This window comes from Zingiber officinale, chromosome 6B (assembly GCF_018446385.1).
Source record: "Zingiber officinale cultivar Zhangliang chromosome 6B, Zo_v1.1, whole genome shotgun sequence".
NCBI lineage: Eukaryota > Viridiplantae > Streptophyta > Magnoliopsida > Zingiberales > Zingiberaceae > Zingiber > Zingiber officinale.
This window is the reverse complement of record NC_055996.1, coordinates 33,295,808-33,320,774: the sequence shown is the minus strand read 5'-3', so window position 1 is coordinate 33,320,774 and position 24,967 is coordinate 33,295,808. Positions and strand designations below refer to the sequence as shown.

General features: G+C 38.6%; 2 protein-coding genes and 1 long non-coding RNA gene across 3 annotated transcripts; all 3 read left to right on the top strand.

The window, feature by feature from the left end:
- Positions 1–12,717: 12,717 nt before the first annotated feature.
- On the top strand, positions 12,718–13,026 carry LOC121990894 (ethylene-responsive transcription factor 3-like). Its single transcript, XM_042544942.1, has one exon. It carries the CDS (start codon positions 12,718–12,720, stop codon positions 13,024–13,026), a length of 309 nt encoding a protein of 102 aa, XP_042400876.1.
- Positions 13,027–13,135: 109 nt separating this feature from the next.
- LOC121990893 (60S acidic ribosomal protein P2B-like) lies at positions 13,136–13,571 on the top strand. Its single transcript, XM_042544941.1, has 2 exons — positions 13,136–13,223; positions 13,291–13,571. The coding sequence occupies exons 1-2, from the start codon at positions 13,136–13,138 to the stop codon at positions 13,569–13,571; spliced, it is 369 nt and encodes a 122-aa protein (XP_042400875.1).
- Positions 13,572–14,422: 851 nt separating this feature from the next.
- LOC121990069 lies at positions 14,423–14,864 on the top strand. Its single transcript, XR_006114432.1, has 3 exons — positions 14,423–14,548; positions 14,626–14,716; positions 14,808–14,864. It is a non-coding gene; the product is annotated as an uncharacterized LOC121990069 (long non-coding RNA).
- Positions 14,865–24,967: the final 10,103 nt, after the last annotated feature.

The window sequence follows — 24,967 nt, the reverse complement described above, 5'->3', positions numbered from 1 at the left end:
AATGGTAAGTTCCTTTCCAATCCAAGTTTAACTTCTGAAGAGCACATGGGTTGCTAGGAAACGTTCTGTACTTGTAAAAAAAATTTTATAGGGGAAACAGAATGGTATTCTGAGTAGCACCCAACAAGTGGTATCAGAGCTAGTTTTCTACCTATGTGTGTTTGGTTTTCGGTTAAATTATGCACTGCTCATACATAAGTTTAGACTGGATAATTGTAGGATGTGCTAGATAGATTAACTTTGTGGTTACAGGCATCCTAGATCCAACTATTATGACTTTTGTGTGCTTGTGTGTGATTTGAACCCTCGGGAATATTGATGTTGTTGTGTGTGCATAATTGTAACAATTAAATATAGCGGTTGCCGTATTATTATTGTTGTTGTTTTACATTCTGTTCGATCTAGATTACATGTACATTCCCTTGTGTAAAATATAGGATCGATAAATGTAAAACTTTATTTTTATCACGGATCGTATCCTTGCAATGCGTGGTGCTATTTGAGGACCAGAGGCGCAGTGAAAAAAGAAGCAAGATAGACGCGACAACATGACCCGTTGGTGGTGGCTAGGGTCAGCAGCATACGGAGGACAACTATGGAGGAGGCCATAATAGTTGAAAAATTATTTTTTTCATATTTATTGCCTTTATATGCTATGATGTGTATGCCTTTGTGTGCATGTGTGATATGTGTGCATGTTAAAATTCCTCGTTTAAATAACTAAGTGGGAGAGGGTTTATTTATTTAAATTCCATGGTCTCCATTACTAGTTTGTAAGTGATGCATTCAAACTTGCACGTTGGCTTTAAGTGCCTTCCTCCACATCGGATGAGTTTGTTTGCAGATCACAAGATCAAACTTCCTCTATGGATGATTATAGGAAATTATTTAGTTTTGTGTGATCTTCTCCATCTGAAGAGGCACAATCCTAATTAATAGACTAAGTATCAAGTAATGGTATATACTTAGGTGCATTTAATAGTATCCTCCCCATTGGAGTCACTACTATTATTTTGTGTGACCGAAGATAACCCAACTATTAATTTTATTTGTCATAAAGTTAGGTTGACAAGATAATAAAATTAATGGGTAAAATATCCTCTTACAAATGTTTAAATTAGTATACGTCCACACTATCACGGCATACGAAATTCACGGTGTTTTGAGGTATTGGTGAATTTAAATTATATTATTCGAGGAATCAATATTATTTTAAATTCTAAAGTTTTAATCAAATATTTTGTGATTCTCAGGATTTCAAAATGGCTTTCAATCCTCTCGCTATTAATTTAAAAGAAAACAAACTTACTAGTCCCAATTATATTGATTGGAAACAAAACCTGGGTTGTCCTCGCAGAAACGAGAATAATGAGGGTGTATCTTATTCATTAGTTGTCGAAACATGTTTTGTTGTGTTATCTACCGGTACTTGGGGTGTAGATACAGGAGCCACTGATCATGTCTGCAATTCATTGCAGGGGTTCGAGGAAACCTGACAACTACATGAAGGAGAAATCATCGTCTACATGGGCAATGCTACGAGAGTGGCGACTATTGCAGTGGGACTTTATTATCTTTTGATAGGAATAAAATTTTGATTTTGAGAATTTGTCTTTACGTATCATCTTTTAGAAAGAATTTGATTCCAGTTTCTAAATTATTTATGGATGGATATTCTGTTTCTTTTGATGACAAAGTAGTTATCAAGAAAAATAGGGTGGCTACCTGTTCTCGTACGTTGGTTGATAATTTGTACACTCTAAATCCAAAAACTACCACGATACAACAAATGAAAATTAATAACACATCTTCTAATTCAAATAAGAGAAAGCAATCTTCGGAAATGAATCAAATATATCTTTAGCATCTAAGGCTTGGTCATATTAACTTGAGTAGGATTCAATGGCTAATAGCCGATGGACCTTTGGGTTCATTGGTGGTGGAAAACTTTCCAACCTGCGAATCTTGCATGGAAGGAAAAATGACCAAGAGACCTTTTAAGGCCAAGGGTTATAGAGCCAAAGATGTGTTGGAATTGATCCATTCTGATTTGTGTGGACCTATGACTATCCAGGCGAGAGATGGTTTCGAATATTTTGTCTCTTTTATAGACGACTATTAGAGATATGGGTACATTTACTTGATGCGCCGCAAGTCTAAGTGCTTTTATAAGTTCAAAGAGTACAAGCTGATGTGGAGAAATGTCATGGTAAAAGTATCAAGACATTTCAGTCTGATCGTGGTGGCGAGTACCTCTTAGGAGAGTTTAGGAATTACTTATCAGAGGCCAGGATTCAATCCCAACTGTCTGCACCTGGTACACCCCAACAGAATGGTGTGGCGGAATGAAGGAATAGGACTCTTATGGAAATGGTTAGATCAATGATGAGTTATTCATAATTACCAAATTCATTTTAGGGATATGCTCTGGAAATGACAGTGTACATTCTGAACCTGGTACCTTCTAAGTCAGTACCCTCTACACCCACAGAATTATGGAATGTGCGTAAGCCTAGTTTGAAACACATTCAGATTTTGCGTAGTCCAACACATGTGCTGAAGGGAGATGCTAATAAGTTGGAATCACGTATAGAAGTTCGCTTATTTGTAGGATATCCTAAAGGAATGAAATGTGGCTTATTTTTTAGTCCTAAAGATCAGAAAGTCATTGTTAGCACCAATGCCTGATTTTTAGAAGAGGGCTATGTGATTAACCACAAGCCCATGAGTAAAATTATTCTTGAGGAAATAAGAGAAGACACATCTACTTTAGTACCAACGGTACAAGATGAGATACCACAAGAAACTACAACGTTTGTCACAAATGATGCACAATTACAGGAAGTGCCTCGTCGTAGTGGGATGGTTGCTCGGCAACCTGATGTTGGTGCAATCGACCTATGCTTGATCGGTATGATCATGGTTTTGATGTGTGTGGAAAAGAGTTTAAGTTAGGATTGCATATGTGTTTGATATGTGTGTTTGGGTCTTGCAAGACTTGGTGAAACACACATGAGAATCTTGGTGCATCAAAGCTTGGGAAGCTCATCCTAGGGTTCAGATCCTTGAGTCAGTGAAGGATGGTGTGGAAGACATCTGAGGGACCGCCGGACGAGGAGCAACAGAGTGGAGCCGAGGGAAGCGGACTTCAAAGCAATGTGAAGGATGGCACGGAGAGGAGCCACGGGCTCAGGTGCATCTGAGGGACGAAGGACGAGGAAGAGGACTTCAAGGGGGACTCCGGAGAGGATGAGTGTGAGTGTGTAACAAGGTGCAGTCCACTCGGCTACAACTTTTAGCAGTCAACTGCACCAGTCGACTGCATGTTTTAGTAGTCGACAGGCAGTGAATAGAAGCATTCTGTTCGCTCATTCAGCAGTGACCAGTCGCCTGCAAAAACTAGCAGTCGACTGGAAAATGACCGTTGCCCAACCGTTGGTGCTACGAAGTAGCTGTTGGCTACCTCCAATGGTAGCACCAGTCGACTGATGGTTTTGCCAGTCGACTGGTGCCGAGATGAGTTGATATGATGATCAAATCTCTCCTCTTATTTATAGGAAGCTTTGGGGCTTGAAGGAGGTTATTGATTATTATTGAATCACTCCTTAGCAATTGTCCAAAGCTTCCAAGCCTTTCTATTCCTCCCAAAACCTAAACTTCATCTTTGTAAAGAGGAAGAGAGCCTTATGAGAGGTTTGCTCCACCGAGAAGGAGTAAGAGCTAGCCAGGGATTGCCGGGGATTGATCCACCGAAGGATCAAGGGTTCGTCCACCTCAAGGGCACGCCGTGGAGTAGGAGCAAGTAATCTCCGAACCACGTAAATGATCGTGTTAGTGTTTGTGTTCGTACTCATTACTTTCATTGTTAGTTTCTATATTTCCACTTGTGCAAACTAACGTCTTGTAGAGAAGAAATCAAAATTGGGGGTGACCTAGCTATCCAACCCCCCTTATAGCCGGCCACCGATCCCTTACAAGTGGTATCAGAGCAAGGAAGCTCTTCAACGGACTAATCACCAAGAAGAGCAACATCATCAAATGGTCGGCTCAAGCATTCATCCACCCAAGTTCGAAGGAGAATTCTCTTGGTGGAAGAAGAGAATGGAGGTATTTTTTGAAACCGATTTTGACATTATGCTAATCATGGAAAATGATTTCTAAATGCCTAGGGATCAAAACAATGAGATATTAGAGAAAATAAGATGGAACAAGAAGCAAAGGGAAGATCATCTAGCAAACTCAAAGGCCTTACATCATCTACTAAATGTCCTTCCCTAACAAGAAGTAACAAGGGTTGGAAACTACTCAAGCACCAAGGAATTAAGGGAAAAGCTAGTGGAGCTTCATGAAGGGACATCGGAAGCAAAACTAGCAAGAATGGATCTTCTCCGAACTCAACTCAACAATATCAAACTCGAAAAAGTTGAAATGGTATCAATATTCATGCTAGGATTAAAGAAATTTTTAATGGACTAACAAGTGTAGGTGAGAAACTTTCAAACCTAGATATCTTGATGAAAGCCATCAATGCCTTCCGAAGAACCTCGACATGGATCTCCACTGTAGAATCATTCTACATTTCAAAGGACCTAGAGAAGAGCTCTCTAGATGAATTCTTTTCAACTATGGAGCTTCATGAGACACAAGTTGAAGAGCTAGATGGAGAAAGATCAAGAGGAGTAGCCCTTGTGGCAAACAAGGGAAAGGGGAAGAAGAAGAAAGCTCCATCTCAATCATCTTTCGATTCCGAGTCAAGTGCCTCAATGGATAGCGATCAAGAGGCATATTTGGTAAGGAAGATGAGAAAAGCATTTAAATCCTGTTCTACAAACAAATCCCATGCTAGGAAAAATTCAAGAAGTAAAAGTAGGACAAGGAAGATCATTTGCTATAATTGCCAAAGAGGACACATATGAGATGATTATCCTCTCTTGAAGAAGAAGGAAGGAAAGAAGAAGGAGAAGAAGACAAAAGAAAAGGGGAAGAAGGCTCACAATCTAAAAGCAACATGGGATGATCCATCGTCATCGGAGTAAGACGAGCATCATGTGTCCCATTTTGCTCTAATGGGAATTGATGATGTAGCCTCCACCTCATCCGAACAAGAAGATGGAAGGAGCTCAAGTGAAGATGAAGAAGGGAGCTCAAGTGAAGGGGGAGGTCAAACATCGGTTTCGGACTTCTCAGTAAGTGAGGTACATAATCTTCCTTCCCATGTTTTAATTAAAATTATCTCAAGTACAAATGATGATTTGTTTAAGGCAAAAAGAAAGAACAAATCTTTGAAAAATGATATTCGCATGCTTAAGGAAAAATTAGAATCCATGTATTCTAAGGTCAATGATATGCATGTTTCTTCTATAATTTCAAATGATTCATGTTTATTAGAAGAAAATAAGGCCTTAAGGGAAAAGATAGAATATCTTACAAATGCCCTTAAAATTTTGACATTGGCTTTAAAACCCTAAATATGATTATTGGGAGCCAAAGGGCAAGTTTTAAGAAAAATTGGTTAGGATACAAAGAACCCAACAATGAAAAGACCTATCATTGTCTACTTGCTAGGGGGCAATCAAAAACCAAAACTATAGATAGAAAATGGATCTCCAAGAAATATTCGGTTAACCCAATTAGAAAGAATTTCTATTGGGTGTCAAAATCAATCCTCAAGGGTTAGAGGATTTTAGGTCAAGTCAACCATGGAAATCATAATTCAAATACTTGAAAAATGGTTGACTTGAGACCTTAAGGGGGAGAATATTTGGTTAGCCTTGATAGAAATTTATGATTAAGAGGGATAAGTAGAGGTTACCTTATTTCATCTCACAATGACTTTCATTATTTTCTAAACATAGATGTGAGGTGATAGAATGATACAAATATTTCACTTATGCTTATGACATTTTGATGAGTTATGAAATGTATAAATTCTTAGTGATCATAGGCCAACTATGGGGAAAGTAAATATTTAATTAATGGACATCTTGCCCATAGATCATAGTTGGATATTTTAAATATTTTGAAAACAATTCTATGTTTTATTTACTGTAGTATAGTGATATTGAAACATATGATTGCAAAAATAATGTTCAAATTGACACAAACTTGAGTGATTTTCAAGGTTTTTGAGATTTGGTTAGAATTTCAAAAATATAATGAATTTTCATGGAAACATATTTTTCCTTGTTAAAGAACATTATAAGAAATATGTGTTCAAAATTTCATGATTTTCAAATTTTCTAGAATTTTCTATGCATTTCTGAAGTTGACTTCAAATGCTGAAATTCGAATTGGGTTTGTGTCAGTCAACTGCGACAGTTATCAGTCGACTGGTACCTATCTTCTAGCAACTTCAAGAGCTGGTTTAGGGCATTTTTAAGTCCATATTGATACCATAGTATGTGTACTTATTTGGTCCAATTTTTGATGGTGTCAAAGGGGGAGAAAAGGGAAGGTTTAAGTTAGAAACCTACTTGTGTGCAAACTTGAAAATTAAGGTTGAGAGCATATGTTAAGGGGGAGCTTGGGTATTATGCTTCATGTTTACATATTGCTTGTAATTTTCATGTTGTTATTTATGCCTAACTTAAACATATTGTCACGCATCAAAAAGGGGAAGATTGTTGGTGCAATCGACCTATGCTTGATCGGTATGATCATGGTTTTAATGTATGTATCAAAGAGTTTAAGTTTGGATTTCATATGTGTTCGATATGTGTGTTTGGGTCATGCGGGACTTGGTGAAACACACATGAGAAGCTTGGTGCAGCTAAGCTTGGGAAGCTCATCCTAGGGCTCAGATCCTTGAGTCGGTGAAGGATGGTGTGGAAGGCATCCGAGGGATTGCCGGACGAGGAGCAACGGAGTGGAGCCGAGGGAAGCGAACTTCAAGGAAACGTGAAGGATGGCAAGGAGAGGAGCCGCGGGCTAGGGTGCATCTTAGGGACGAAGGCCGAAGAAGAGGACTTCAAGGGCGACTTTGGAGAGGATGAGTGTGAGTGTGTAACAAGGTGTAGTCCAGTCGGTTGCAACTTCTAGCAGTTAACTGCACCAGTCGACTATATGTTTTAGCAGTCAACTGGCAGCAAACAGAAGAATTCTGTTCACTAAGTCAACAGTGACCAGTCGACTGCTAAAACTAGCAGTCGACTAGTAAATGATCATTGGCCAACCGTTGGTGCTATGAAGTAGCCATTGGCTACCTCCAATGGTAGCACCAGTCGACTAATGATTTTGACAGTCGACTGGTACCGAGATGAGTTGATATGATGATCAACTCTCTCCTCTTATTTATAGGAAGCTTTTGGGCTTGAAGGAGGTTACTGATTATTGTTGAATCACTCCTAAGCAATTGTCCAAATCTTCCAAACCATTCTCTTCCTCCCAAAACCTAAACTTCATCTTTGTAAAGAGGAAGAGAGCCTTGTGAGAGGTTTGCTCCACCGAGAAGGAGTAAGAGGTAGCCGGGGATTGCTGGGGACTGATCCACTGAAGGATCAAGGGTTCGTCCACCTCAAGGGCACGTCGTGGAGTAGGAGCAAGTAATCTCTGAACCACGTAAACGATCGTGTTAGCGTTTGTGTTCTTACTCATTACTTTCATTGTTAGTTTCTATATTTCCGCTTGTGCAAACAAACGTCTTGTAGAGAGGAAATCGAAATTGGGGGCGGCCTAGATATCCAACCCCTCTTATAGCCGGCCATCGATCCCTTACAAGTGGTATTAGAGCAAGGAAGATCTTCAACGGACTAATCACCGAGAAGAGCAACAGTATCAAATGGTCGGCTCAAGCATTCATCCACCCAAGTTCGAAGGCGAATTCTCTTGGTGGAAGAAGAGAATGGAGCTATTTTTTGAAACCAATTTTGACATTATGCTAATCATGGGAAATGGTTTCGAAATGCCTAGGGATCGAAACAATGAGATATTAGAGAAAATAAGATGGAACAAGAAGAAAAGGGAAGAGAATCTAGCAAACTCAAAGGCCTTACATCATCTACTAAATGTCCTCCCCAACAAGAAGTAACAAGGGTTGGAAACTACTCAAGCGCCAAGGAATTATGGGAAAAGCTAGTGGAGCTTCATGAAGGGACATCGAAAGCAAAACTAGCAAGAAGGGATCTTCTCCGAACTCCACTCAACAATATCAAACTCGAAAAAGGAGAAAAGGTATCAATACTTCATGCTAGGATTAAATAAATTTTGAATGGACTAACAAGTATAGGTGAGAAACTTTCAAACCGAGATATCTTGCTGAAAGCCATCAATGCCTTCCCAAGACCCTTGACATGGAGCTCCATTGTAGACTCATTCTACATTTCAAAGGACCTAGAGAAGAGCTCTCTAGATGAATTCTTTTCAACTATGGAGCTTCATGAGACATGAGTTGAAGAGCTAGATGGAGAAAGATCAAGAGGAGTAGCCCTTGTGGCAAACAAGGGAAAGGGGAAGAAGAAGAAAGCTCCATCTCAATCATCTTCCAATTCCGAGGAGTCAAGTGCCTCAATGGATAGCGATCAAGAGACATATATGGTAAGGAAGATGAGAAAAGCATTTAAATCCTTTTCTACTAACAAATCCAATGCTAGGATAAATTCAAGAAGCAAAAGTAGGACAAGGAAGATCATTTGCTACATTTTCCAAACAAAAGGACACATAAGAGATGATTGTCCTCTCTTGAAGAAGAAGGAAGGAAAGAAGAAAGAGGAGAAGAAGACAAAAGAAAAGGGGAAGAAGGCTCACAATCTAAAAGTAACATGGGATGATCCATCGCCATCGGAGGAAGAAGAGCATCATGTGTCCCATTTTGCTCTAATGAGAATTGATGATGTAGCCTCCACCTCATCCGAACAAGAAGATAGAAGGAGCTCAAGTGAAGATGAAGAAGGGAGCTCAAGTGAAGGGGGAGGTCAAACATCGGATTCGGACTTCTCGGTAAGTGAGGTACATAATCTTCCTCCCCATGTTTTAATTAAAATTATCTCAAGTACAAATGATGATTGTTTAAGGCGAAAAGAAAGAACAAATCTTTGAAAAATGAAATCTGCATGCTTAAGGAAAAATTAGAATCCATGTGTTCTAAGGACAATGACATGCATGTTTCTTCTATAATTTCAAATGATTCATGTTTATTAGAAAAAAATAAGGCCTTAAGGGAAAAGATAGAATATCTTACAAATGCCCTTAGAAAATTTGAAATTGGCTCTAAAACCCTAAATATGATTATTGGGAGTCAATGGGCAAGTTTTAAGAAAAATGGGTTAGGATACAATGAACCCAACAATGACAAGACCTATCATTGTTTACTTGCTAGGGGGCAATCAAAAACTAAAACTATAGATAGAAAATGGATCCCCAAGGAATATTTAGTTAACCCAATTAGAAAGAATTTCTACTGGGTGCCAAAATCAATCCTCAAGGGTTAAAGGATTTTAGTGTTGGTGCGGGAAGCATCCGATGATCAATCTCAAGTTTTGATAATGGCAAAGGGATTCAAAGTTAAGTTTAATTGTTATCTAATGTGTATGATTGAGTGTTTTAGGAAAGTCCTATCTGCGGTTTGGCAAGGAGAAAACCCTAGGGGTGGTAACTCTTGGTCATAAGGGGTGGTAACCCTATGCGGAAAGTCTTGGCGGGTCGGAGCTTCGAGCAAAAATCCTAGGGGGTGGTAACCCTAGGTTAAAATCCTGGTGTCACGAATCAGGCAGAAGTCTGGATGGGTCGAGGACCGGACATCCAGCATGAAGACCGAAAGGATCGGATGCTGAGAAAAAGTCCAGTCGATATGGAGGATCGCACTGGCAATAGGTAAATCTCCTGAGAGGAGTAGGTGAGGGTGTGTTCCCCGTAGAGGGAACAGTAGGCGTCGGTTCGACCTAGGGTTTCCGGTAGGAAATCTGAACCGGACAGTCTGATGACTGTCAAACTTTATATTTATGATATTATATGTGCTAACTTTTGTATTGCAGGATATGCTTGTGTTTTGGGTCTAACATGTCTTGCAGGTACAAAACAACAAGGTTGAGCCTCGGATGAACAATGTCCGAGGCACCTCTACGGAGCTTGGAGGCGCCTCGGGTGCAAAGCAGAAGCTGGCTGCGCAGCAGGCTTGGAGGCGCCTCGGATGGAGCTGGAGGCACCTTGGACTAGAGCTTGGAGGCACCTTGGAGTGGCTTAGAGGCGCCTTCAAGTGGATGAGTTGCGACCAGTTCAGCGATGATCCACGCGGCTGACCCGGAGGCTTGGAGGCGCCTTGGATGAGGTTTGAGGCGCCTCCATCACTATATAAAAGGGGTGTTCGAGCAGCAGCTTAATTCAATGATTTCTAAAGTATTCGTCCATTGCGTGCTGCTCAAGAAACGTCCCGACCAAGCAACAACAAGTTCCCGACGACCCTGAGCTCCAGTTTCTATATTTTTGGTTATTGGTATAGCCTTTTAAGTATTCTTTTGTAATACAAATTTGTAACCTTGCGCTTTCATAGTGAATTGCCCAAAGTAAACACTCAACGAGCAAGGGCCTTGGAGTAGGAGTCACTCAAGGCTCCGAACCAAGTAAAACCACTTGGGTCCTTCTATGTGTTTTATTTTTCCGCTGCTTTATTCTGAACGTGTTTTTAAGAATCCGAAACGAGAGAAAGCCATGAGTGCTATTCAACCCCCCCCCCCCCCCCTCTAGCACTTCTTGATCCAACAATTAGGTCAAGTCAACCATGGAAATCATAATTCAAATCCTTGAAAAATGGTTGACTTGAGACCTTAAGGGGTAGAATATTTGGTTACCCTTGATAGAAATTCATCATTAAGAGGGCTAAGTAGAGGTTACCTTATTTCATCTCACAATGACTTTCATTATTTTCTAAACATAGATGTGAGATGATAGGATGATACAAATAATTCACTTATGCTTATGATATTTTGATGAGTTATGAAATGTATAAATTTTTAGTGATCATAGGCCAACTATGGGGAAAGCAAATGTTTAATTAATTGACATCTTACCCATAGATCATAGTTGGATATTTTAAATGTATTGAAAACAATTCTATGTTTGATTTACTATAGTATAGTGATGTTTAAACATATGATTGCAAAACTAAAGTTCAAATTGACACAAACTTGAGTGATTTTCAAGGTTTTTGAGATATGGTTAGAATTTCAAAATTATAATGAATTTTCATGGAAACATATTTTTCCTTGTTAAAGAACATTATAAGAAATATGTGTTCAAAATTTCATGATTTTTAAAATTTTCTAGAATTTTCTATGCATTTCTGATGTTGGCTTCAGAATGTTAAAATTCGAATTGGGTTTGTGCCAGTCGACTGCGACAGTTATCAGTCGACTGGTACTGTCTTCCAGCAACTTCAAGAGCTGGTTTTGGCCATTTTAAGTCCAAATTGATACCATAGCATGTGTACTTGTTTGGTATAATTTTTTATGGTGTCAAAGGGGGAGAAATGGGAAGGTTTAAGTTAGAAACCTACTTGTGTGCAAACTTGAAAATTAAGGTTGAGAGCATATGTTAAGGGGGAGCTTGGGTATTATGCTTCATGTTTACATATTTCTTGTAATTTTCATGTTGTTATTTATGCCTAACTTAAATATATTGCCACACATCAAAAAGGGGGAGATTGTTGGTGCAATCGACCTATGCTTGATCGGTATGATCATGGTTTTAATGTGTGTGTCAAAGAGTTTAAGTTATGTTTTCATATGTGTTTGATATGTGTGTTTGGGTCTTGCAGGACTTGGTGAAATACACATGAAAATCTTGGTGTAGCTAAGCTTAGGAAGCTCATCCTAGGGCTGAGATCCTTGAATCGGTGAAGGATGGTGTGGAAGACATCCGAGGGACCGCCGGACGAGGAGCAACGGAGTGGAGCCGAGGGAAGCGGACTCAAGGCAACTTGAAGGATGGCATGGAGAGGAACCGCAGGCTTGAGTGTATCTGAGGGACGAAGGCCGAGGAAGAGGACTTCAAGGGCGACTCTGAAGAGGATGAGTGTGAGTGTGTAAAAAGGTGCAGTCCAGTCGGTTGCAACATTTAGCAGTCAACTGCACCAGTCGACTGCATGTTTTTGTAGTTGACTGCACCAATGGACTGCATGTTTTAACAGTCGACTGGCAGCGAATAGAAGCATTTTGTTCGCTTAGTCGGCAGCGACCAGTCGATTGCTAAAACTAGCAGTCGACTGGTAAATGACCGTTGGCCAACCGTTGGTGCTACGAAGTAGCTGTTGGCTACCTCTAACGGTAGCACTAGTCAATTGATGGTTTTGCCAGTCGACTGGTGCCGAGATGAGTTGATATGATGATCAACTCTCTCCTCTTATTTATAGGAAGATTTGGGGCTTGAAGGAGGCACTACAACAAAATCGCTCATAGACATCAGTGGAACAACAACAGTTTTAAGCAAAAACCGATGTCTTTGAGTATTTTACACCGGTTTTTCCAAAAACCGGTGTCTATAAGCGGAGATTTTCGCTCATAGACATCGGTTTTTTTAGCCGATGTCTATGAGCGCCTTTTTTTCATTAATAGACACCGATTTTAACCGCGGTTTTTAAAACCGGTGTCTATGAACCAAAATTCTGGCGGACTTTCTTAGCGCCCTTTCTTTTGGGTTTCTCCTCGCCTTGGATGAAGCAACCAGCCATTTCTCGCTCCCTCTTCCCCCTTCTTTTGTTCCTTTTCATTCCGTCGATCTGTTGGCCAGATGAAGAAAGGCCGAGTTCTGGTGGAGCCGGCGGCGGCAGTAGCGGAGACGCGGTTCCGCGGCGTGCGGAAGCGGCCGTGGGGGCGGTTCGCGGCCGAGATCAGGGACCCCTGGAAGAAGGTCAGGGTGTGGCTCGGAACCTTCGACTCGGCCGAGGCTGCCGCTCTGGCCTACGACTCCGCCGCTCGCGCGTTCCGTGGTTCCAAGGCCAAGACCAACTTTCCCCTAGCCGCCGCCGCCGCTGCGTCTCCCACCCCTACTCCTGCATTCCGCTGCCCTCCCTCCGCTGACCCAACCCTAGGGTTTTGATAAGATACAAATTGGAATTAAGCCGACCCACCTCATTCTACGCACTCATCACCGAGAGGTCCGAGACCTTGCAACAGCGGCATCGTCGTCTGCAAATCTCGAAGCAAAGATGAAAATTGTGGCGGCTTATCTCCTGGCCATACTCGGCGGCAACCCCAACCCCTCCGCCGATGATATCAGATCCATCCTTGAATCAGGTCGAACTCTCTTCCCTCTCATATTTATCTTGGTTTCATTTCGGTGATCCTTGTTTCTTGCTTATAGTGGGAGCGGAGGCAGAGGATAAGAGGATCAACCACTTCCTCGCAGAAGTCAAGGGCAAGGACATAACAGAAGTCATCGCTGCCGGCCGGGAGAAGTTCGCTTCCGTGCCCTCCGGTGGCTCTGTGGCTGCCATCGGGGTCGCCGCCCCTGGTAGCGGCGGCGCAGGCGGCGCCCCAGCTGCAGAGGAGCCTAAGAAGGAGGAGAAGGTGGAGGAGAAGGAGGAATCCGACGAGGTGAAACTCCCTGTCTTTCCCTCCCGCAAATTTTCGTTTCCGACATAAATTTGTGGTTTTTTTTCTTTCTCGTTTCCAATTTCTGTTTTTGGAAAACACAAGCTATGGAGATTGGTTTGATTGCTATTTGTTGTAAGTTTTGAAGGTAATGGCAATCTTTTTTATTTTATATACTAGCATATCACTTAAACGACTACAAGTATGCCACTTTTTCCAAATTTAATAGCACATGGTAAAGTCCTATCTTGTGATCAAGGTTCACAAAGCATATACAGAGGCATAAAGTCATGCAGACAAAGACTGAATATTGTTAGTAAAGTGCATAAACCCTCAAGTATTTGGAGTAATTAGAGTTGAAGATGTAAGGGGTGGAGGGAAAAAGGAAATCTTTGTTAGTATTAATGATAAGTCGCCATGATGATTACCATTGTTATTGCTAAATTTGTTGATCTCCTATGTTTAACTCATACCTCAAGTATGTAATTAAATGGTTTAATTTCATACTTTTTCGTATTGTTGTGCATACGTAGGATTTTGTTTCTCTACAGGGAGTTAGATGAGTGGTTTATAGACACCTAGTTGCATCTCTTATTTTCCTCTACATGTATGCACATTTTTTGACATCGGTTGGCAATTCATGTGTATTTATCTTTATTTTAACATACTTCTAACTTTTAACTATGACCAGTGCTTCTTGAATTATCTTTGAAGGTTTGGAATCTTCAACCCAGCAGTCGTGTATGATCACCTGGGAGAAATTTATTCAGCACTTATTCTGGGAAGCTTAGTGTTCTGCATTTTGTTATACTTGAAAGTGAGCTTCTGTAAATTTCAATCTAGCTTTTCCTATGGTTATTACTGTCCTTTGTTCCTAATTTGAGAGCAAGGAAAGGAGTAGCAACACTAAGCAGTTCAAAGAATTTAACTGCTACGAGAACTGTTTCAATTCAAAAACCATCTGTTTTAAAGGAGAAAAGCAAGTTGTCCTCTGGCCAACCTTCAAAAAATGCTAAGAATGTGACCAAGTAAGGATTTCGATTTTGCAGATATTCTATCATGAATTACCATGACATGTTTTTATCTATAACTGGTGTCCTGGTAGTGTTGCTGCAAAGAATATAACGTCTATTGGAATTGCACAAGAAAATCAAGCTATTAAAAGGCAAAAGCTGGATGATGGAAGATCCAAACAGGTTAATACTTTTGAAATATTTTTTCTAATAACCTTTTTTTACTTGGGACAGTATAATTATTAATATTTCATTTTGATATGGTCATAAATAGATACACAATTTGAAAAATAGAGTTCTACTCCATAAGTCGAGATTGGGTTTAGCTAGTGCTCCTGACGTGCACTCCTCTGGTGCTAAAGTTGGCCAGGGAGAGAAACCATTGCAGCAGGTACATGATAATATGGTCAACTTTATTCTTCTGATAATTAGATGAGTGTTGAAACCATTCAGTAAGACCTTCATTTGCTCATGCATCATCATCTTTAGGATGATGCAGCTTCAGTCAAACAAAGACGGCCTGCACTTACTTTTAATCACTGTTACCTAATCATGGCAGGTTATGTGCCAATGCTTAAACTTTTATTAGCTATATTTGATAGTGAAGGATTTTATCTGTTACTTGTTCCCAGATGTATCACTATTTTTACATATTACAATTATGTTTGCATGGGTGCACTCTATTCTTGCATTTCCATTCTCTGTACTAATGGTTACATGAGATTTCTCCAATCTGCATATAGATTAAACTATATTTGTGTATGTAAGTGTACTTTGTAGAATATGTAGCAGTCTTACTTTCTTCTGGTTGTCTCTTTAACCAATTGATTCTCTTTTGCTTCTTAACTGTGCATGTTTATCCTCAACAAACATTAAAAAGGCACGTCTATTTGCTAAAGTCAAATGTCATAAATTCAATGTAGCCTCATTCATTTTCTTTTTTAGTATAGAAAGTAATATATGCTCTTGATCACAGACTTAAACAGGAAAATCACTCTGTGATTTGTTTTGCTGAATAGTTAAGTCTCAATCATTAGCCAACACCAGGGAGCAGAACTACCCAAGACTAGTAGTTAATGCTCTAGATATTTCCATGGGGAATTGTGCTATAACATGTTTTGGTGTTGAGGGTTTTAGTCGTAAAAGGAGTACCATGAGATCAAATTGCATTGGAAAATGCAATTTCCTTAAAAAAAATTAGTTAAATATTTATGTTTGGTACAAATGAATAACCTTATTTGTGACTTCATTAGTATTTTATTTTCAAATGTTTCATTGCCTACTCTATATGTGTTTGTTCGTGATCCAAGATATGTTGACTTAAGAGTTCAGAGGATATTTTCTAACCATATCTACTTGTGGAACCAACTGAATCACAAAAAACCTTCAAGTATTTTTTCCATTATGTGAAATCTTATGAAATGATTTATTTAGAAATCTAAAACACTTGCCCACCAATATTCAATGTTGCCATATATTCACCGTCATGGAAAAAAAATTCTCTCACATCCTTGGTCTCACTGCCAACTATAATACACATATGCATGTACTTCTGTTGCAACAATAGGATTATTTTTACTATGATGATGGGATCTTATATAATATCACATACATGTAAAAACTCTTTAAACATGGCTTAGAATATGATGTCTTTGATTTCGGCAACCACATTCTAGCTTTCATTATAAGGAATACCCAATGAATTGGGATGTCACAAGTCAATTTGAATATGGCGCATTGGAATACTTTCCTGCCTGGTCTCTATTTAAGCTTTTCAAGCTAGTTCTGCAGTTCCATGAACTTTTCAATCTCTAAAGCTCCATTCATGTTAAGTTGTTGGGAAAAGAGCATCTTGACAGAATTGAAATTCTCCTCTTTTTATCAGTAAAGTTTGATTTCTGGCTATACAATAAACACTTGCCTCACACTGCTTGTTCAATTTTCTTGCACGGAGAAGTATATTCACTAATATGAGGTCCTGGCAGAGGAAACCTTAGGTGGAATAGGTTATTCTTTGCTTTTAAATAATTGCCATTAAAACCACATGAGGATCTTACCTCTTGTTGATATTGTTGGACTTCCTTTTCCTCAACCATTTGGTTTGTGCCTTTCTTCATGCTAGTTTTTTCTAGCTATGTGTTGTTATTATGCAAGTTGTATCTCATGTATTAATATCCTTCTATAATGAACAAATGAATTACTTGGCAATGCTTTTCAGCCTAATTTTTCCTATCAATGTAGCTGCAATTTATACAGTTTGTGGACAATTTTTTTTTTTCTTGTGTAGGGCATGGAACTGTATCCTTGTATCGGCAAAAACTTTGACATCAAGGTTTTTACAAACTGCCGATTTGGTATGATGTCCTGGGCTGTTCTTGCCGTCACATATTGCATCAAACAGGTCAATTTTATCTTTACATCTGTTCTTTGAGCTATTGATAAATATAGCATATGAGGAAAGCACTAATATGTCAAACAACATATGGAACAATAAAGAAATTAATTGAGGAAGAAGATGCTGACTTTACAGATGTCTATATCCCTGGTTTTAAGCTGGGTGATAGTGAGAAATTTTTCTAATTTTCTTAGTTTAAATTGCAAATCCTTCAGATGTCAGCCTACACTTTTTTTTAACTGCTAAGGGTTCCTGTAGGTATTACTTACTTGGGGTTAAAAGGCTAATTGATCTTAGTTTTTCCCATCAATGCCTCAGCTTCACGTCCAGTTTGTTAAAAGAACTTTTGGTGGCTTACAAGAGAGTTACAGTTACCCTAATATTTCCAAATGCAGTTTTTAAAGGTGCGCCTTTATAGTTGGGCGTTGCTCTCATGCGAACCATGCTCCATATGACTGACTGTAGTAACCAATAAAGAACAAATGATCATTTGGGGAGTAGGTATTTATTGCCATCGACTTGTTATCTCAAGCAATTAGGCACCTGGATGTAATGCCTTATGTCAAAGGATGGATTCCCCAAGTCGACCTTAAAAAAACATGAGAAAGACAATAATGACTGAAGGTTGTACAGTTGAGAGATTATTTGAAGCAAAACATGTAGAGTTTTCTAGTTAATTCACCTATGATGCTGATATCTGGATCAAAAGACAAGACAAAAAGGATAAATACACATCAACTCTAACTTGTTTGGGTGTTCTAGTTTGAGTGTTCAAAAGGAAGCTATAACTTGTTGTTTTGAGTGCTGAACTAAGGAGGCAGCTGCCTTCTTGCCGCATTCCTTGCTGCTGTGGTTGGTAGCAAAAATCACAGAAAATAGGGGGCTTAGTGCAGGATATTCAGGATACCAAGATGGCATCAGAGGTAGTACAATAAATAGTATATCTCTTCATCAGAGGTAGCTTTGTTCTTCTATGCTTCCTTCACTAGATTTGTTGTGTAGTCATATTTCTTTGTTCAACCATTATCATGCCTAGTAAGTTGTTGTATGATGCTGTCGGTTCTTATCAATCTGTACACTTGAATTAGAAGGAGCAAATTATCTATGTTATATTCTAAGCAGCATATACTAAGTGTCATATATGAAAGTTTTAGATTCTATGTTATATTCGTTATCTTCCACAGCAGCCTTTAAAAACTCAGTATTCTATTTTATTTGATACATGCACACATTTGTTTTAGTTATTTGACATATGGTGGATTTATGTGTTTTTACAGTTTACAAATCTCAAGTACTCCAGAGTTGAAATTGATGAAGTGCGGTTCGAGTGGGCTGAATGCATGCTAGATTACATTTGAGACAGTTGTACCTTGATGTGTTAACAGAATGTTATACTTTGATTTTGATATCTATTAGCTAGCTTTTGATGTAAAAAGAATGTTTGGGTATTTTATGGATATTGTTGTAAGAAGATTATTTATATAATTTGTGAATATTTGTGTATTTTATGGATATTATTGAATGAAGAATATTTGTACAATTTATGAATATTTGTGTATTTTTTTTTGTTATTGTCGGTTTTAAAATCAAATCTGTACTGTTAAAAAATATACATATTACATCGGTTTTCTACCGATGTAAAACCGGTGTTATAAAGTAATATTACATCGGTCATTTACCGCTGCCAAAACTGGTGTTATTAACATACAATATTACATCGGTTTTACACCGTTGATGAAACGGTTTCGTTAAGTGATACTACACCGGTTAATAACCGATTCGAAGACCGGTGTCGTTAAGTGATACTACACCGGTTTTAACCCGATGTCTAAAATGGCAAACTTTTAACATCGGCTTCATAGACATCGGTCGAAAATCAAATAGACACCGGTGGAAAACCGATGTCTATGAGCGATTTTGTTGTAGTGAGGTTACTGATTATTGTTGAATCACTCCTTAGCAATTGTCCAAAGCTTTCAAGCCTTTCTCTTCCTCCCAAAACCTAAACTTCATCTTTATAAAGAGGAAGAGAGCCTTGTGAGAGGTTTGCTCCACCGAGAAGGAGTAAGAGCTTGCCGGGGATTGCTGGGGACTAATCCACTGAAGGATCAAGGGTTCGTCTATCTCAAGGACACGCCGTGGAGTAGGAGCAAGTAATCTCCATACCACGTAAACGATCGTGTTAGCGTTTGTGTTCGTACTCATTACTTTCATTGTTAGTTTCTATATTTCCTCTTGTGCAAACTAACGTCTTGTAGAGAAGAAATCGAAATTGGGGGTGGCCTAGCTATCCAACCCCCCTTATAGTCGGCCACCGATCCCTTACACCTGATAGATTCATGTTTTTAGGAGAGTCTTCAAACTTCATCCTTGGTGAACATGAACCTAATTGCTGGACATATGATGAGGCACTCCAAGATAAAGATGCAGCATCTTGGCAAAGTGCAATGAACTCCGAAATAGAATCTATGTATTCTAATCAGGTCTGAGAGCTTGTAGAACTACCAAATGGTGTAAAAGCCATTGGATGTAAATGGATCTACAAAATAAAAAGAGGGATAGATGGGAAGGTGGAAACCTTCAAAGCAAGGCTTGTTGCAAAAGGGTATACTCAAAAAGAGGGAATCGATTATGAGAAAACCTTTTCGCCGGTAGCCATGCTCAAGTCTATCCGGATTCTTTTATCTATTGTTGCTTATATGGATTATGAGGTTTAGCAAATAGATGTCAAGACAGCTTTCCTTAACGGAAGTCTTGAAGAAAACATTCATATGAAGCAACCAGAGGGATTCATTACGAAGGGAAAAGAGCATCTTGTATGCAAGCTCAATCGGTCCATTTATGGACTGAAGCAAGCTTCGAGATCTTGGAACATCCGGTTTGATGAAGAGATCCAGTCTTATGGATTCATTCAGTGTCCGGATGAGTCTTGTGTATACAAGTGACGGAAATGTGGTGGTATTTCTTGTACTATACTTAAATGACATTTTGCTCATTGACAACAATGTCAAAGTGTTGTCAGATGTAAGGGTATGGTTGTCCAAGCAATTCGATATGAAGGACTTGGGAGAATGTGGACACATTCTTGAGATCAAAGTAATAAGGGATCGAAGAAAAATTTTTTTTTGCTTATCCTAAGCTTTATACATCAATACTATCCTAGCTCGTTTTAGCATGCAAAATTCCAAGAAAGATTTTCTACCTTTTCGGCATGGAGTATCTTTATCTAAAGAGATGTGTCTTAAAACATCAAAGGAGATAGAAGAAGATGAAGGCAGTTCCTTATGCTTCGGCTGTAGGAAGCCTAATGTATGCAATGCTTTGTACGAGACCAGATATTTGTTTTGCTGTGGGCATGGTTAGCAAATATCAAAGTAATCCAGGACAAGGACATTGGACTGCCGTAAAGCATATATTAAAGTACCTGAGAAGGACTAGAGATTATATGTTGGTTTACCAGGTAGATGATTTGCTCCCTGTAGGTTACACAGATTTGGATTTCCAATCAGATTGGGGCAATACTAAGTCAACCTCAGGGTATGTGTTTACTTTGGGAAGTGGAGCCATAACATGGAGGAGTGTTAAGCAGAAGTGCGTTTCGGAGTCCACCATGGAAGACGAGTATGTGGCAGCCAAAGAAGCAGTATGGCTCAAAAACTTCTTGATAGACTAAGATGTGATTCCTAGTTTGCCCAAAATTATCACAATTTATTGTGGTAATAGTGGTGCAGTAGCAAACTCGAAGGAACAACGAGCCCATAAGGCATGTAAGCACATTGAGCGCAAGTACTGCCTGATACGAGATATCGTAAAGCGAGGAGAAGTTGTTGTTGCCAAGATTGCATCAGTAGATAACCTGGTAGATCCTTTCACTAAGGCCCTTCTAGCTAGAGCTTTTAATGGGCATGTTGAGGGGATGAGAATCAGATGTATTGCAGCATAGTCTTTTAGTATAAGTGGAAGATTGTTAGGATGTATACTAAAAGTCTAGCTTTTTGTATGAACATTTATATTTTGAAATAAGAATCACTCTAGTTAAATGTTCCATGTTAATGTAGTTGTCCATTTAATTTATATTGTAGATAACATGGTGTGTGGTGTCACACAGAAGATCATGTTATTAGTTCCTTATAAATTATAAATAGTAGCTCACAACCGAGATGGATAGGGACAAAGCATTGGAACGGTTGTAGTATAATTTGGAATTTGTTTATCTTGACTATATAATTACACTAGTACACTATGTGTGTATTGAGCAGGATCATTTGAGTTTATTCTTTTTATACTGACTGCATAAAAGAACAAAACCTCTATTATTATGGATGTCATACTCTTAATCCCGATATAATAACAAACACATATACTTAGTATTTAATTTTTTAATTTATCAAAGGGTGAGATTTATTCAGTTAAATCAATAGGGCCAATAAGTTGGGAAATAAAATTATTTATATGGTGTATTGTTGATTATAAAAGGAAACTGTGTCCTAGTAATCTAGGTTGATGATGTCCCCTTGAGGAGCTCATAAGGATTATCATATAAACCCTGCAAGTGGATTTAGTCCGACATGATAATAAGGTTGAGTGGTACTACTCTTGGAGCTAGATGTTAATTAAGTGAGTTGTCAGTAACTCCATTAATTAACGGACATACGATATCTTAAACACAGGGAGACTAACGCACTCATGATAAGTAGGATCCCATATTATAATATGGGATTGGTGCGGTATTTCAATAATAACTCTTTAATGGTATGAGTTATTATTGATAAACTTGAGTTGGGTGTTCGAGTCACACACAGGAAGCTCAAGTCCATCAGGAGGCCAAAACCAATTCCTCCTCTCGGTCCCTGTTGTAGCCTCTATAAAGCCCCGCATTCACCCGTTTTGATTTTGTTTCCTACCCAAGAAAGGGGCGGCCACATCCTTGCTAAGTGCCCAAGCAAGGGGTCGGCCAAGCCTTGCTTCTACCCAAGAAAGGGGCCGGCCAAGCCTTGCTTGGTGCCCAAGCAAGGGGCCGACCAAACCAAAAGAAAAGAAAAGAAAAAGAAAAGAAAAAAAAGGGGAGATTTTTTCTCGATATTTTTACAAAAAAGAATTACGTTGATTCTTTCTTAAAAATTTTCTAAAAAGAAGTATATTAATTCTTTCCTAAGAATTTTTTCGAAAAAAAATTATGTTAAGTTTTTCTTAGAGATTTTTCTAAAAAGAATTATGTTGATTGTTTCACAGAAATTTTCTAAAAAGAATTATACTAATTCTTTCTTAGGAAATTTTTCTAAAAAGAATTATGTTAATTCTTTTCTAGAGATTTTTTCTAAACAAAAATCTATTACTTTTTCTCCTTTTTTTACTTGGGGAAAAGGGTTATAAAAGTAAAGGAGGTTATGCCAAAAAAATCAACAATTCAATTAAGAATTGATAAGTTTTTCTCCACAACTAAAAATCCTCTCCTTTCCCTTATGGTCGGCGCCCAATTTTTCTTTTCTTTCCTCTAGGGCCGGCACCCCACCTCTTTTCTTTTTCCCTTTTCTTCCCTCTAGGGCTGGCACCCCATCTTCTCTTGGTGGTCGGAGATTGGAGGAAAAGAAAATGAAGAGACGAAGCACCTTGGTGGCCGGCGGTTTGGAGGAGAAGAAGTAGAAGGAGGCATTCCTTTCTTTGCATCTTTTGGTGGTAGGCAGCTTGGAAACAAAAGGGGTTCGGGTGTTTTTGTCTTGGTAGATCGTCGCCCACACGACGTCCAAGAAAAGGAGAGGAATACGGCAGAAGATCAAGAGGTCTTTGTCTACGAAGAAAGGTACAACTAGTTATTTTTTCTGTAGCACAACTAGTTTTGTTTTCTTTGTATGGATCCTGAAATACCAACACAAGAGGCTAGTGATTTCATGTTTTCATTTTTGTGCTTCGATTTTGTGTTTCGATTTTGTGCTTTGATTGAGATCTCTGTAGTTAAACCTAAGGCTACTATGAGAAGTTTTAAATATTTAATTTCTTTGAAAGGCTTTGTCTAGGAAGTGGTGGATAATCCCATAACCAAGAAGGTATAGTGCCTCGCCAACAACCTGGAAGCCAATCCTTGAAATAAATATTTAATCAACTTCTGTAATATGGTTTAACTTCTGAAGAACATAAGGGTAGAACTTGGAGTAAAAATGTTAAGTTTCGTTTCCAATCCAAGTTTAACTTTGAAGAACGAACTTGGAGTAAAAATGTAAAGTTCCGTTTCCAATCCATGTTTAACTTCTGAAGAGCACATGGGTTGCTAGGAAACGTTCTGTACTTGTACAAATTTTGTACAGGGGAAACAGAACGGTATTCCGAGTAGCACCCAATAGGACCTCTCTTATATAAAGGGTCACTGTACTAAGGTAAAATACTCCTCATGATTTATCTGTTTGTATCTTATTATGGGATTGACAATATTGAACCACTTGAGATGAGCGACGTTACTTTTTTTTACTTCAATGAATACACATAAATACCTGATCAAATTAAACTATGATGAAAAACTTGTGTACTAAAAAGTAGGGCTATAAATGAACTGAATATTCGTGAACAAGCTTGGTGTTTGACTTGGCAAGAACTTGTTTATGTTTATTCAATACACATGAGATTAATTAAATATATAAGTTTAAAAACTTGTTAAACTAAACAAATAAGCGTGAACACATGTGTTGTTAGAGTAGGTGTCTTGCAAGCTAACTATTAGCTAGGGCTTTATTGACTTATGTAAATAAACATATTTTATTTAATATAATTCAATTTAGTATGCATTTACTTTATCATTATACCCATGCTCGATGCATAGATAAAGTTCTTGATTATACTATAGTGGGATGGGGTGGTACATATGATAACTATCATGAAATACATCAATATTCACTAGATATTCTAAACATGTTCCTAGTTAATTGGACTTCTTAATAAACAAGGATAAAAGGTCATTCGAGTTAGAGACTAGCATCTGTAATGTAGTATACCATGTTTCATTGGTAAGGACATAGAGATGTTCAAGCATACATATGGATGCTTATACGATGAGTTCATTGAACAACCCGCACACGGATTTTCTAAGTGGTTATCATTTATCGAGTGGATAAATCTTTAGTTGTGGTTGCACACTAGTAGTCCTTATGACCCGAGACAATACTAAGACTGTATATGCTAGGGCTATACTTTAATTTATTTACCAACTCCACTAGGGTCATTAGGTGGTGAGATTGAGGGTAGTAACGAAACATATAGGACTCAGTGTATTGTAGTGGGGGATTCACGACACACCCACGAGTGTGGATATCCTATATGATGTACTGTTCTATAGTGTATGAAGTCTCTAATCAGAACTGTAAGATGTGCTTTAGGAAATGAGTTTCCTAGTTACACATGCGATGTCACTATAAGATATATCACATGGTTGTCAAATCAATATGCAACCCTCGATGTACCAATGGTTGTAGATATAATCGAGTTATATGAGATGAAAAGATTGGACTGTGTATTAACTATAATCGACTAGTTCTTGCAAGCACTATTCAGTGATACTCGGGGAGTTATGGGGCGGTACGTACTACTAGACACTCTTATCATGATTCGTTGGGTGTTAATCAAAATTAGTTTTGACATCCTATAATGAACCAGTTGATCATAGGATGGGGTTATTAAGGGTATGCCCGTATAAATGACTAGTATAGTCTTGAATCATAAAGAGTTGTAAATCCACGGCTAGTCGTATCCTTGAACTATTGAGGGTCACACAAGTATTGATTTTCCTATTTCCTGTTGAGAAAGTTAAATTCAAATAGTTGAATTTAGTGAATAAAGTTTGATGTGATCAAATAATGAATTGGCAACTAATGTTTGATATGATTAAATGTTATCATGATTATGATGGACTCACATTATTGGGGTTTTAGAAATGTTCTAATATCCAATGAGCCAAGATGGAAGAAAGAAAAATGTCTAGGTTTAATTTGTTAGCCACACATGTCTCTTCATATTCCTTGGAGAGGTGAAGAGATACATGTCTATTCATCTTC

Coding starts and splice junctions, on each gene's coding strand:
- LOC121990894 (XM_042544942.1), top strand. CDS start 12,718: ATGAAGAAAGGCCGAGTTCTGGTGGAGCCGGCGGCGGCAGTAGCGGAG.
- LOC121990893 (XM_042544941.1), top strand. CDS start 13,136: ATGAAAATTGTGGCGGCTTATCTCCTGGCCATACTCGGCGGCAACCCC. Junction 13,224..13,290: donor CAGATCCATCCTTGAATCAG/GTCGAACTCTCT, acceptor TCTTGCTTATAG/TGGGAGCGGAGGCAGAGGAT.